Source organism: Mirounga leonina, unplaced genomic scaffold (assembly GCF_011800145.1).
Source record: "Mirounga leonina isolate KUSES-001 unplaced genomic scaffold, KU_Mleo_1.0 Mir_176, whole genome shotgun sequence".
Classification (NCBI taxonomy): domain Eukaryota; kingdom Metazoa; phylum Chordata; class Mammalia; order Carnivora; family Phocidae; genus Mirounga; species Mirounga leonina.
In genome coordinates, this window is record NW_023270454.1 from 2611128 (window position 1) to 2624752 (window position 13625).

Consider the following 13625-nt stretch of genomic DNA (forward strand, 5'->3'; position numbering starts at 1 on the left):
TGTGGATACACTTTAAGTGGCCTTTTTTAATACCAATCATCTTTGAATAACAGGGACCTCCTCTACTCTTCAGAAAAAAAAGTACTGTAATTTTATATTCCCTGAATTATCACATTTCTGGATAAGTAATCTTTTGGTTCATAGTCATTTTTTTTTTTTAACTCTGTGCTGGTGTTTTGAGACCCTTCAATCCCTCTGCTAACTCTCCTTTCTCATTGGTAAGGATTGTAGTTTATAAAATAACAGACCTATATTAAAAATGAAGGGAGCGCCTGGGTGGCTCAGGTGTTAAGCGTCTGCCTTCGGCTCAGGTCATGATCCCAGGGTCCTGGGATCGAGCCCCGCATCAGGCTCCCCGCTCAGCGGGAAGCCTGCTTCTCCCACTCCCCCTGCTTGTGTTCCCTCTCTCACTGTGTCTCTCTCTGTCAAATAAATAAATAAAATCTTTTAAAAATAAGTAAATAAAAATGAAGGGACCACTCCCCCCCCAAATTATGATATGATATAACCAATAAAGCAGTAAATTGAGTGCTGACACTGTTGACATTTTGATTCTTTCATTTAAAAATGCCTAGTTTAATTTTTTGAACAAATAAAATGTCTGGAATTGCTTATTAGCCTTGAAAATCACTTAAATACGTTTTCTTTGAAATTTGAAAAATTGTGCTAAGACACTGTTTTGGAAGTATGACCATAAATGGAATGTTTAAAGAGGTGACATACAGCCTCAGAAACAAAATGGGAAACTTTAGTGCTTGGTGTTGAGTAGTTTGTTTATAATTTGAAAGGGTGCAAGAACTGAAACTCTGTGTTACAATTCATATACTTCATAGTTTAAAGCAGGGATTAGATGTTAGAAGCTAAAACTTCAGCTTGTTCATCTGCTTGCACAGCCATAGTGTTTTGTTGTATTTTTTGTTAGTGAAATCCTGTGTGCCATTAATAAAAACGGTTGGAAATGAATGTGTCAGAGACTTGGGTTCTTAGAAAAGATTATCATTCACTGTGAATAGTGAAGACAGCTGAAAATCCTCTTATGTGTACCTTAGTCATAATAAAATCTCTAAACTTTGGCTTGAAGATGTGTACATACATAATATTCAAATTTTTACTCTAGTCCTATTCTTGTTCCCCTCACTCCATGTTTATCCAAACCAGTGTTACACAAAATGTGGTCCGTGGATTCCTCTCAGTTTACAACTTGTTATTAACTTCAATAAGTACAGAAATAGAGCATTTAAAAACGTAAATAGCAATTTGATAGGATCATTTTTCTAGTGATTTATTTTTACTGCATTTTACAAAGTACAGGTTTTGACAGGTTAGAGGTTGGAGTGGGGCAGTTCCCACTACTCTAGATCCTCTTTTTTTCTTTTTTCTTTTTTTTTTTTTAAAGATTTTATTTATTTATTTGAGAGAGAGAGAGAAAAACAGCATGAGAGGGGGTAGGGTCAGAGGGAGAAGCAGGCTCCCCGCCGAGCCGGGAGCCCAATGTGGGACTCGATCCCAGGACTCCGGGATCATGACCTGAGCTGAAGGCAGTTGCCTAACCAACTGAGCCACCCAGGCGCCCGATCCTCTTTTTTTCATTCAGAAATTCCAAACTCCTGTTTCCATGTGCTCACAGTAGAGACTGGGGAAAAGGACATAAAGACCTGTAAACTATTACTTTGTGATGACTGGTGAATGAAGGTGCTGATTATTTGAGATTAGTTGAGTCTTTTTTTTTTAAAGATTTTATTTATTTATTTGAGAGAGAGAGAGAGAGAGAGGGAGAGCACAAGCAGAGGGAGTGGCAGGCAGAGGGAGAGAGAGAAGCAGGCTCCCCACCGAGCAAGGAGCCAGATGCGGGACTCCATCCCAGGACCCCGAGATCATGACCTGAGCTGAAGGCAGATGCTTAACCAACTGAGCCACCCAGGTGCCCTGAGATGAGTTGTGTCTTTACTTAGAATTCCCTTAAGCCATTTTCCTGGTTTTCTCTAAACAATTTTAGTATGCACAACAATTTCCTGGGACACCTGTTAACAATGCAAATGCCTGTGCAGGATCCCCAAAAGTTTTGATTCTACCTGTCTGAGGCCTAAGAATCTACATTCTAAACAAACACTCCCGCTGAATCTGGTGAATATTGTTCCTGGGTAGGTGATTTAAATCAGGATACTCGAGAGTAAAAGAGGATGCTATTAAATCACATTAGGACAAGATAAATAATCTGAGAATATCCTAATAGGTGTACTTGGACAAATGATCACTGTACCTGGGGCATATTTTTTAAAAATAGAGGTTTAAAGTTTAATTGGAAAGTTCCTGCTATTTCCTTTCGTGACCAAACTTAGCTGGATTTCCTTTAGTCTTCTCAGGATGGTGGCTGTTTCCACTCTTTTATGACTCAACCTCAACTATAGTGTGTATACAACTTTCTAATAAAGGAAGATGGAATTCAGGGCTTCTAAACATAGCTAGGAGTAACTTGAGGGGAGTTAGGACCCACTCCTTTAAAGTTGAAGATTCTTTTCTTCTGATTTGAATGAAACTGATTTTATTTGCCCTTAGCTAAAAACTTAGGACTCTTCTGGAACTTTCTGTAATGCATGTTGTCTCAAGCCAATCTTAATTCCTTTTAGTGTTCCTGGCTCAGCTGTGTCCCATTTCTCTTAGCTGGGCATAATCCCCTTGATCCATTTCAACCTTGCTTTTGTTTTCATTTAACTAAGTGACTTGTTTATTATTTAAGTAAATTGCAACTGAAGAATTTGAGAGAAAGAAAAAATACCTTTCTAAATTTCTTTCTCAAGAGTTCTTTTTTTTTTTAATTAAAAAAAAATTTTTTTTTTAAGATTTTATTTATTTGCAAGAGAGAGAATGAGAGACAGAGAGCATGAGAGGGAGGAGCAGACTCCCTGCTGAGCAGGGAGCCCGATGTGGGACTCGATCCCGGGACTCCAGGATCATGACCTGAGCCGAAGGCAGTCGCTTAACCGACTGAGCCACCCAGGCGCCCTTTCTCAAGAGTTCTTTAGGTTGTTGTCACCTCTTCTTACATAACTTATATAGAAAAAATGGTTTTCCTGTTTTGTAAACTGTTACCTGATTACAACTCATTATTGCAGGAAAATTATTATTTTTTTTAAAGATTTTATTTATTTATTTGACAGAGGGAGACACAGCGAGAGAGGGAACACAAGCAGAGGGGGTGGGAGAGGGAGAAGCAGGCTTCCCGTGGAGCAGGGAGCCCGATGGGGGCTCGATCCCAGGACCCCGGGATCATGACCCGAGCCGAAGGCAGACGCTTAATGACTGAGCCACCCAGACGCCCCAGGAAATTTATTTTTATTAGTAGTAATAATATTGCTGCTAGAAGTCAAATAATATCTGTGGATCTCTTGTCTCTGGTACTACCTCTATTATAATACCTTTTTTGTCAATTCCAACATATTTGATTTTATATTATTTCATTTTGTTTTTAGTTTGTTGGCCAATTTCTTTTATTTACAAAGTGGGGATTAAAAACAAGCAGGCTTTCTATGGGGTTCATTTCAAAATGGGGAAGGGCAGATTGGCTAGCCAGAAATTGAGAGTAAGAGTTTGAAAACCAAAAAGAGGTAAATTAAGTATGAAAAGGGGAATGATTAAATGTGGAACCATCCATTTCTTTATTTTTCTGGATCAAGATTTCAGAGGACTTGGGGTTCTCTGAACTCACATGCACGTAGCTCTTGATTGAACCTCATGTAAATTTCTCTAAAGAAAATTTTTCTAAGACTTATACTCTTAGTTTTGGTAATTTTTCCACTTTTTAAAAAAAGATTTTATTTATTTGAGAGAGAGAGAAAGAGAGCACTGAGCTAGGAGGAGAAGGAGAAGCAGGCTCCCTGCTGAGCAGGGAGTCCAATGTGGGGCTCGATCCCAGGACTCTGGGATCATGACCTGAGCCCAAGGCAGACGCCCAACTGCCTGAGCCACCCAGGTGCCCCAATTTTTACACTTTTTTAAAAAAATAAGTATTTCAAACATATTACAACAGTAGAGAGAATAGTATTAGGAGCTTTCAAGTGAACAGCACTCAGCTTCAACAGTTAGTAACTCACTACTGTTCTTTTTTTCTTCTGTACCGCTGCTTATTCCCTGTCCCCCCATTATATCGAAGCAAATCCCAAATAGCATATAATTTCATCTGAAAATATTTCAGTAAGACTCTCTAAACTATAAAGGACTTTTTTATTATTGTTAAAAGCCAACTATATTACCATTACGTTTTATGAAAATTGAAGTAAATTTGTTTAGGACTTACCTTTCACTCTGTTTTAGAGACTCACCAGATGAATAAATAAAAGATTCATCATAATATCTTTATTTTATTTTAGAAGTAGATTATTTGACTAAAATAATGTATTGATGTTCCATCTGAATAACAATTTATCCTTCAAATTAGAATTCTTTTGAGAGTGAAAAGGGGCTCTATTAACAATTATGCTAGGAGAGCAGTGGAAATCTAGGACTGTCCTACATGAACTGGGATATATATGGTCCCCTGTTTCAAGGGAATATTTGCTGGTTGGATAGCTACTATAATTTTTCTCAACAAGCTTTGAATAACCCAGATGAGTCAAGTTGTAGCTAAGAGCATGGTGAACTTACCATAGGATTTTTAAGTCTAAAATTTTTATAGTGCCTGTAGATTTCAGGTTGGTTCTCTCTCTTTTTTTTTTTTTTGAGAGAGAGAGTAAGAGTGAGGGTGCAAGCATATGTGCACAAGCTGGGGGGTTAGGGAAGGGTAGAGGGAGAGGGAAAGGGAGAGAGAGAATCCCAAGCAGGCTCCACACCCGGCTCAGAGCCCAGCATGGGGCTAGACCTCAGAACCCTGAGATCATGACCTGAGCCGAAATCAAGAGTTGGACGCTTAACCAACTGAGCTACCCAGGTGCCCCCCGCTTTTAAAGTTTATTTATTTATTTAAATAATCTCAACATGGGGCTTGAACTCACGACCCCAAGATCAAAAGTCGCTGGCTCCTCTGACTGAGACAGCCAGGAGCCCCTCACCATAAAGCTAGAAGTAGAACCACCAGGCATAAATCACAAATTAAAGGGCGCCTGGGTGGCTCAGTTGGTTAAGCGACTGCCTTCGGCTCAGGTCATGATCCTGGAGTCCCGGGATCGAGTCCCACGTCGGGCTCCCTGCTCAGCAGGGAGTCTGCCTCTCTCTGACCCTCCCCCCTCTCATGCTCTCTAGCTCATTCTCTCTCTCAAATAAATAAATAAAATCTTTAAAAAAAAAAATCACAAATTAAAATGAACCCTTCTGGGGCACCTGAGTGGCTCAGTCGTTAGGTATCTGCCTTCAGCTCAGGTCATGATCCCAGGGTCCTGGGATCAAGCCCCACATCGGACTCCCTGCTCAGTGAGAAGCCTGCTTCTCCCTCTCCCACTCCCCCTGCTTGTGTTCCTTCTCTCGCTTTGTCTCTCTCTGTCAAATGAATAAATAAAATCTTTAAAAAAAATAAAATGTATAATTTATAGGCTTGTCGATGTTAGATCATAGATAATCTAAAGTAGACTACATTATAAAGTAAGTAAATGAGGTGATGACCAATTTTAAAAGGTCAAAAAGATTTTTTCTGTTAAAGTTGGTAGTTCACCATAATATTACCTGAACTTTATATCAAGCATAAACTAGTTTTTAGCATTTCCAGATTAGAAAACACACTAGACCTTCCTTATCTGTTCTCTTCTAGTTTATGCTGTGTTACTGTAGCAAGTAATTCTCAGGAACAGCTCCATTCAATTAGTAGTGTGCTTGTTATCAGTAATATTTTAAGCAACTACCTTTTTTTTTTTTAAGATTTTATTTATTTATTTGACAGAGGCAGCAAGAGCACAAGTAAGGGGAGCGGCAGGCAGAGGGAGAGGGAGAAGCAGAACTCCCCGCTGAGCAGGGAGCCTGAGGTGGGGCTCGATTCCAGGACCCTGAGATCATGACCTGAGCCAAAGGCAGATGATTAACCGACTGAGCCACCCAGGCGCCCCCGCAACTACCTTTTAATAATAAAGTATACAACTATGATTCCCCTGATCAGGAGCCAAAGTCAGCCTTCTAAAACACAGTTCCATTATGTCAGTTCCATGGAAAAATAAGTGCCCTTTAGTGTTGTGATTTCTTTCCCTTCATTTTAACCACAGTTTCATTTTTTTTTTTTAAAGATTTTATTTATTTATTTGAGACAGAGAGAATGAGAGAGAGAGAGCACATGAGAGGGGGGAGGGTCAGAGGGAGAAGCAGGCTCCCTGCCGAGCAGGGAGCCCGATGCGGGACTCGATCCAGGGACTCCAGGATCATGACCTGAGCCAAAAGCAGTCGCTTAACCAACTGAGCCACCCAGGCACCCCACAGTTTCATTTTTAACACCTTTTCCATAGATAAAAGATACTCATATCATCATATCATCTAGTCCCTGGTCTTTTAGTTTATTTTCTGAATCAGCTTCAAGTCTTTCATGTTTATATGTAAAACATTATAATTCATACATACACACATTCAGATACATCTTTTAAATAACTTTAACTGTGGCCTTTTTAAAAATTAGAATCTATCATCAATAACATACAGTGTCTTAGATTTCTTTCCCCACATAGTTCTGGTACTGTGGATATGGAATCATAGTGATATATTAGGTTTAATTTGTTACATAGAAGAAATGGGTTCATGGTTCTCTATACATTTAAGTGTTTTAAATTACTTTTTCTCTCCTTCTAGCTGTTCCCTTTCCTCCAACCCAACGGCTTACTTTGAAGGAAGTATTTGAGAATGGGAAACCTAAAATTGATGTTTTGAAAAACCATTTGGTGAAGGAAGGGCGACTGGAAGAGGAAGTAGCCTTAAAGATAATCAATGATGGGGCTGCCATCCTGAGACAAGAGAAGACTATGATAGAAGTAGATGCACCAATCACAGGTATGAGAAGTAATTGCACAGTGGTGCTTAGATTTGAGCTAATTTGAAAAATGATTACAAATAACCAACTAAGATATGTGATAATTTTTCCAGGAATTATGAGATAGTCTTGGATTATTCAGTATATTTGTTGTTCATCAAAGAAATACAATTTAAAATACCTAATATTTACAGTAGGACTATTCAGTATTGATTGACCACAGTTACAGAACATTCCAGTCAAAAGCTAATGTGATTTAAGTTAAAAGTTAAACTGTGATCTTATTGGTGTACTGCCCTTTCTCTTTAAGACATATTTTTCATCTCACCATGTGTCCTTTTTTCCCTAGTGTGTGGTGACATTCATGGACAGTTCTTTGACCTGATGAAGTTGTTTGAAGTTGGAGGATCACCTAGTAACACACGCTACCTCTTTCTGGGTGACTATGTGGACAGAGGCTATTTCAGTATAGAGGTAAAAATTAAACTGGATACATTGGAACGATCATATTGTCTTTCTTTAGAAATTTGCTTTCCATTCTTCAGCAGAAGAAATTAAAATGAGAACACTGGCAGAATTTGTAAACTTCATTACTTTCAGTATTAAAGTGTTAGAGAAATGTTTTCATTTGTATAAGAAAGATCTATTCCTTCTTGTAGCTTCTATATGTAGTAGACATATAGAAAGCTATATTAACCCAGCTTTGCAAATAAGTTAAATGCTTACCAACCTTTCCTCTGAAGATAATGTATAGGCTGTGTGTAAATTACATAAATTGCTATTCACCCTAAACAGGGTTTGAATTAGCAGATCTTCATTATAAAACCATAAGTTGCTGGGCTACAATTTGCTTTTAGATTAACTTCCAATGCTAAATAAGCAGGCATTTAGCTTATTGTAGGAATAATTTTTTATATTATTGCACATAGTAAGCAGTTAACAAATGTTCATTAAAGAAAAAAATGATTAAAGTTAATGAATTTAATGGAAACTCACAATTAAATATATTTTAAAAATTGAATGATGAGAAAAAATGATTATAATTAAAACAAAGTAGGGGCACCTGGGTGGCTCTGTTGGTTAAGCATCCCAAATCTTGATTTCGGCTCAGGTCATGATCTCAGGGTTGTGAGGTCAAGCCCCATGTTGGGCTCCATACTGGGTATAGAGCCTGCTTGGGATTCTCTCTCTCCCTCTCCCTTTTCTCCTCCCACTGCTCTCTCTCTCAAATAAATAAATAAAATCTTTAAAAAAAGAATTAAAGTATAAACTACTGTGTATAAAAGATAAAACTATTTTAGAACCTAATGCAAAGACTTGAGTACAGTGGAACCAAAGCACGTTCATATTTAATGTCCATTGATTTAGCTACACATGCTTGGCAAATAAAAGAGAAGTAACTTTTGAATAGTGCAGGTAATTAAATTTATAATGTGCCCAGAATAAGCATGAGATGAGAAATTGAGTCTGCATGATGTTCTTGTAGTCTTTAGTTCTCGTTCTCCCTCATAGTGTGATAGTCTCACTGTACTTAGTGTGTTTCTGGTGGTTAAAGGTTTATTGTTTGTGCAGCATCACTCCTAGATCCAAGTTAGCTGTCTTACCTAGTGCTCATTCAAAGAAGCAGCAGTTGTTCTATAGCTGCAGAAAAATATACAAGAGAAATGGGTTGTCCTCTTTAGTTAGATGGGTTGTCTAAATTCATGGATCAGAAAAGTTCAGTGTTACCTGCCAGTGCCTCAAATTAATTTAGTGTCATCTATGAGGACAAAACTTAGTGGTAGAAGCTAAGAAAATAATCACGTTTCCCTGCTGCTCAGTAAATTTCCAAGGTCTCTAAGTAGGTACTGGGATGGGTGGAGATGATACCTGCAGACTGTATCATTGAAATGTTTCTCTATTCCAAGTAACCTAAGTGTCCATCAATAGATGAATGGATAAAGAAAGTGTGGTCTGTATACATATATACTGGATATAATAGAATATTACTCTGACATAAAAGAGAATGAAATGTGGCCCTTTGCAATAACATGGATGGACCTAGAGGATATTATGCTAAGTGAAATAAGACAAAGATAAATACTATATGATTTCACCTATATGTGGAATCTACAAAACAAAACAAATGAACAAACAAAACAGAAGTGGACTTATAAACACAGAGAACAACCCGGTGGTTGCCAGAGGGGGCAGGATGTAGGGAGTTGGGTAAAATAGGTAGAGAGGATTAAGAGGTACAGAGTTCCAGTTTTAAGATAAATAAGTCACAGGGATGAAATGTACATCACAGAAAATATAGTCAATAGTACTGTAATAACTTTGTAGGTGACAGGTAATAACTACATTTATCGTGGTGAGCATTGCATATTGTATAGAATTGTTGAATCACTATGTTGTACACCAGAAACTAATATAATACTGTATATCAACTATAGTTCAATAAATAAAATAAAAAGGGAAGCAAACATAGCCTAAAAAAGAAAAGCTTCCTAATTCCTGTTCACATCATGTTTCAGTAGCCAGTCAAATGTATGGATGTTTGAAAGACACATTGAATATTTACTTTTTTGTGTATTTTTTAGCATGAAGACGTTTTAGAGGATGAAGAAAATACAGAACTTACTGAATTTTTAATTTGACATTATATTTAATGAAACAACTTCTTAAAAAGATAATATTGTACCAAATCATCTTCGGATTGTTAACTCATACATTTACAGATAGTTTCAATGCATCAGTATATTCAATAAAGCACACACTGAAAAAATCCATGATTTTTGTACACATATACTATATTCAGAATATTTTCTGTTAATGTATTTTTTCCTTACTCATCAACAAATGTTTCCTGATTGCCGACTTTATGGTAGGCTCTGAGGATAAAATAATGAATAAGATTCATGCTTTCTATTTTTTGTTTTCTTTTTAAGATTCATGCTTTCAGGGCATCTGGGTGGCTCAGTCAGTTAAGCGTCCGACTCTTGATTTCCGCTCAGGTCATGGTCTCAGGGTCATGAGATCAAGCCCTGAGTGGCTCCATGCTCAGTGGGGAGTATGTTTGGGATTCTGTCTTTCCCTCTGCCCCTCCATCCCCTGCACTCCCCTCCATGTTCACATACTCTCTCTCTAAAATAAATAATGAATAAATCTTTAAAAGAAGATTTATGCTTTCTGTAGGAGCTGACAGTCTATTAGAAAAGATGCACTTATGAACAGATCTTTCAGTATAGTACAAAAGTGTTGACTTAATTTTCTGCAGTATTCTTCATATTAGGACCTAGCATAGTGCCTGACACATAGGGGACACTCAAAATCAGTATTTGTCGAATGAGTGGATGTTAATAAATCATAGTTTATATTTGGCTTTATCTTCTTATTTGATGTTTCACTAACTTAAAGGGTTTTTCTGGAATAGCTTAAGAGATAAATGGATCAAAACTTTAAAGTGACAATGCTGTTTTATACCAATTTTAAACTAAACATCAGGGTATATGTAGTCTCAGTTGGAAGTCACTTATAAACTACTAAGTTTATAAACTTCTGTAGGCAACAGCTTAGTCCAACATGATACAAGTATATACTTGAGCAATTTTTTTATCAGTGTCCTTGATAAGCATGAGTATGATGTTTTTGTCAAATGAATGAAAATAGGTAATAGAGTCCTTATTACATTTTGTTGTTGTTGTAAATAGTTCATTTTTGTAGAAAAATTGGGAAATGTAGAATCTAAGAAAACAAAAACCTTTATAAGTCAGATATAATCAGTGTTAACATCTTGTATTTTCTTTTTTTTTTTTTTAAGATTTTTAATTTTTTTAAAGTAATCTCTACACCCAAGGTGGGGCTCGAACACAACCCGGAGACCAAGAGTTGCATGCTCCACTGACTAAGCCAGCCAGGCGCCCCAACATCTTGTATTTTCTTGCACTTTTTTCTTCTTTTACATTTGCATATATCTTTTTTAAAGAAAATTGAAATCATTTTGTACCTTTCCTTTTTGTAGTCTTTTCCCCCCCACTCAGCATTGTATTGAAAGCACTTTTCTCTGTTACAAAAATTTCTCCAAAATTGTGGTTAATGGTAAAAATACCATAATTTACTTCACCGTTCTCCTGTTGTTGGATAATTAGGTTTGTAGCAGGTACTGCTTGTTGTCCATCTTTTCTCTCCTTCCTTCCTATCAAAATCCCTATTTTGTTCAGATAAATGAGATTGGGGGTTCAGAGAGAACCTTTGATTTCAGGAAGGGAGGCCCTTAACCCAGCCTCAGGTAATGAATTCTCATTGGTCTGAGCTTTTTTGATGTGAATGTGCATGCACACACATGCACTTTGGAACATTTGTTTCCAGATGAAAAGACTCTTGCAAGGTGAAAGCTTTTGAGCCCCTATTTCACTATGTCATTTCAAATGTGGGTGTGTGTACTGTAGCAGCCATTTTGTGACCATGAGGAGGTGCTAAGGATGAAAAGCAAACCTCCTGTGAATTACAGATCAAAGAGGCAGAGAGGACATTGTTTCTTGGTGACAATACTGAGCTGGTACACTAAACCTGGACATCTTACCTCCAGACTTCTTGTTTCTTCATAAGATACTTAAAAGGTCTTTAGGGCTTAAGCAATAATTAATTGGATATTTATCACTTGTATCACAAGTGGTCCTTTTCTAGTTATTTCCATTCTGCATATTGCTGCAATTAATATCTTTTTGAATACATTTTTAATAGCATTTCTAATATTTCCTTAGGTCAGATTCTTATAAGTAAAAGAAGTGGATGAGAGACTGAATATTTTAAAGACTTTTGATACATTTGGCCTAGTTGTTTTTACAGAACCTTATTTCACTTTATTTTCTTTCTATACTTAATAACTTCTCTTTCCTTGAGCCTATATGAGAAAATCAAGACATGCTGATTTTTTTCATGCCCAGAGCAAGCATTGATCTTTCCTGAAGCAATGTGGGCTTTGATTAGTACACCAGGGACTGATCCAGATGTCACTGATAAAACACAATAGTAAAGTTTCACTTATTCCTGAGCTTTTTGATGTTCCTTCTTCGTTTGTATATATTGTAAACTACTTGCTCTGAGGTCGGGGAAGCTAAATTTAGTTTCTTTTAATTGATTTTACAGTAAGAGAAAGGGTTAAAGGGAACCTTTTCATCATAGGATATGTTATACTACATGTACAGGTGTCACCAAAGAGAAAATGTTATCAGATGTCTAGGGATTATAGATGTTATCCGATGATCAATTGTTGATGTGTTGACATGTTGACAACTAATGAATAATTGTTGACATACAGAAAGGATTGTTGAAGTGGAGTACAAATTCTGTTCACAGAAATAAGTGAGTTTTGAGTGTCTGAACAGATCTGATAATCATGAGCCTGTAATTGAATTGTACAGATAATTGTGCAATTGCATCCTGATATATAAGGAAATAAAATTTGAGATTAGAGGCCAAGAAGTATATCAACCAAATTACACTGAAGTATGGATATGAATTGTGCTTTTATATATCTCATTACTTCAAAAAGGTGAGTCTTTTCAGGAGTCAGAAACAAAGACCTAGATAAATCAAAAGATATATCATGTTCTTGGCTGGGAAATGTAATAGAGAAAAAAGAGAAAGTGCTTTCTAAGTTTATATATGAATTTAATGTCCTTTTTTTGAGTATAGTTAACACACAATGTTATATTAGTTTCAGCTGTACAACATAGTGATTCAACAAGTTTATGTTATGCTATGCTCACCACAAGTGTAGCTACCATACAGGGCTATTACAATACCATTGACTGTTCCCTACGCTGTATCTCTTATTTCTGTGACTTATTCATTCCATAACTAGAAGCCTATACCTCCTACTCCCTTTCACCCATTTTGTCAGTCCCCGCCCACCTCCCCTCTGGCAACCATCAGTTTGTTCTCTGTATTTATAGGTCTGATTCTGCTTTTTGTATGTTTGTTTATTTATTCCTGTGCTTTGTGTTAGATTCCACACATAAGTGAAATCATATGGTATTTGTTTTTCTCAGCCTGACTTATTTCATTTAGAATTTACTGTACTTTTTCTTTGGAATATTCTGTGCAAGTTGATACATCAAAAACAAAAGTCAACCAAAAAAAAGAAAAAAGTCTAAGTATATCTGTATGTGTCTGCATATTTAAGTTTCATGTTTGTTTTGCAGTGTCTGTCTCGAAATGTACGTATATTTTGATCCAGCAGTTCCATTTTTGAGAAATACTGCAGATGTACACATAATTATGTACAAAGACATATGAATGAATAGTTTGTCACAATACTTGAGAGGTCCTACTGATACTTAATGAGCTGGATCCAGGGAAATACACATCATCCAATAGGCAGGAAACTCCTAAACAACAAAGAATCATGCTTTTCAAATTGCCAGTAGTACTTCTGTTGAGAAATACTGTTAAATTCTGGGGATGGAGATGAACAAGCAAAGCCAAGTCCTATACTGTATTTTCTATTGAAAGGGACAGCATCATGTATTTGTTTATGCCTGTGAAAATCAAATCAGGGTAAGGGGCTAAAAGAGCGTCAAGGTTAGCTAATTTAGATGGAGATTAGGGAAGGCTGATTTGAGGAGGAGGTAACCTGTGAATAGAAACTTGAATGACCTGAGAGAATGAGCCATGCCTCTGTGGTGGGGGGTGGGGGAGGGGTGAG

The 13625-nt window shown here is 37.0% G+C and overlaps 1 protein-coding gene across 2 annotated transcripts in view; it reads left to right on the top strand.

The window, feature by feature from the left end:
- PPP3CC (protein phosphatase 3 catalytic subunit gamma) overlaps positions 1 to 13625 on the top strand; it is a 99145-nt gene that overhangs the window by 35624 nt on the left and 49896 nt on the right. For both annotated transcript variants that reach the window (XM_035022531.1, XM_035022532.1), the window contains exons 2-3: positions 6757 to 6954; positions 7284 to 7408. In XM_035022531.1, the coding sequence (XP_034878422.1) occupies positions 6757 to 6954; positions 7284 to 7408 (323 nt within the window). The remainder of the gene's footprint in view (positions 1 to 6756; positions 6955 to 7283; positions 7409 to 13625) is intronic.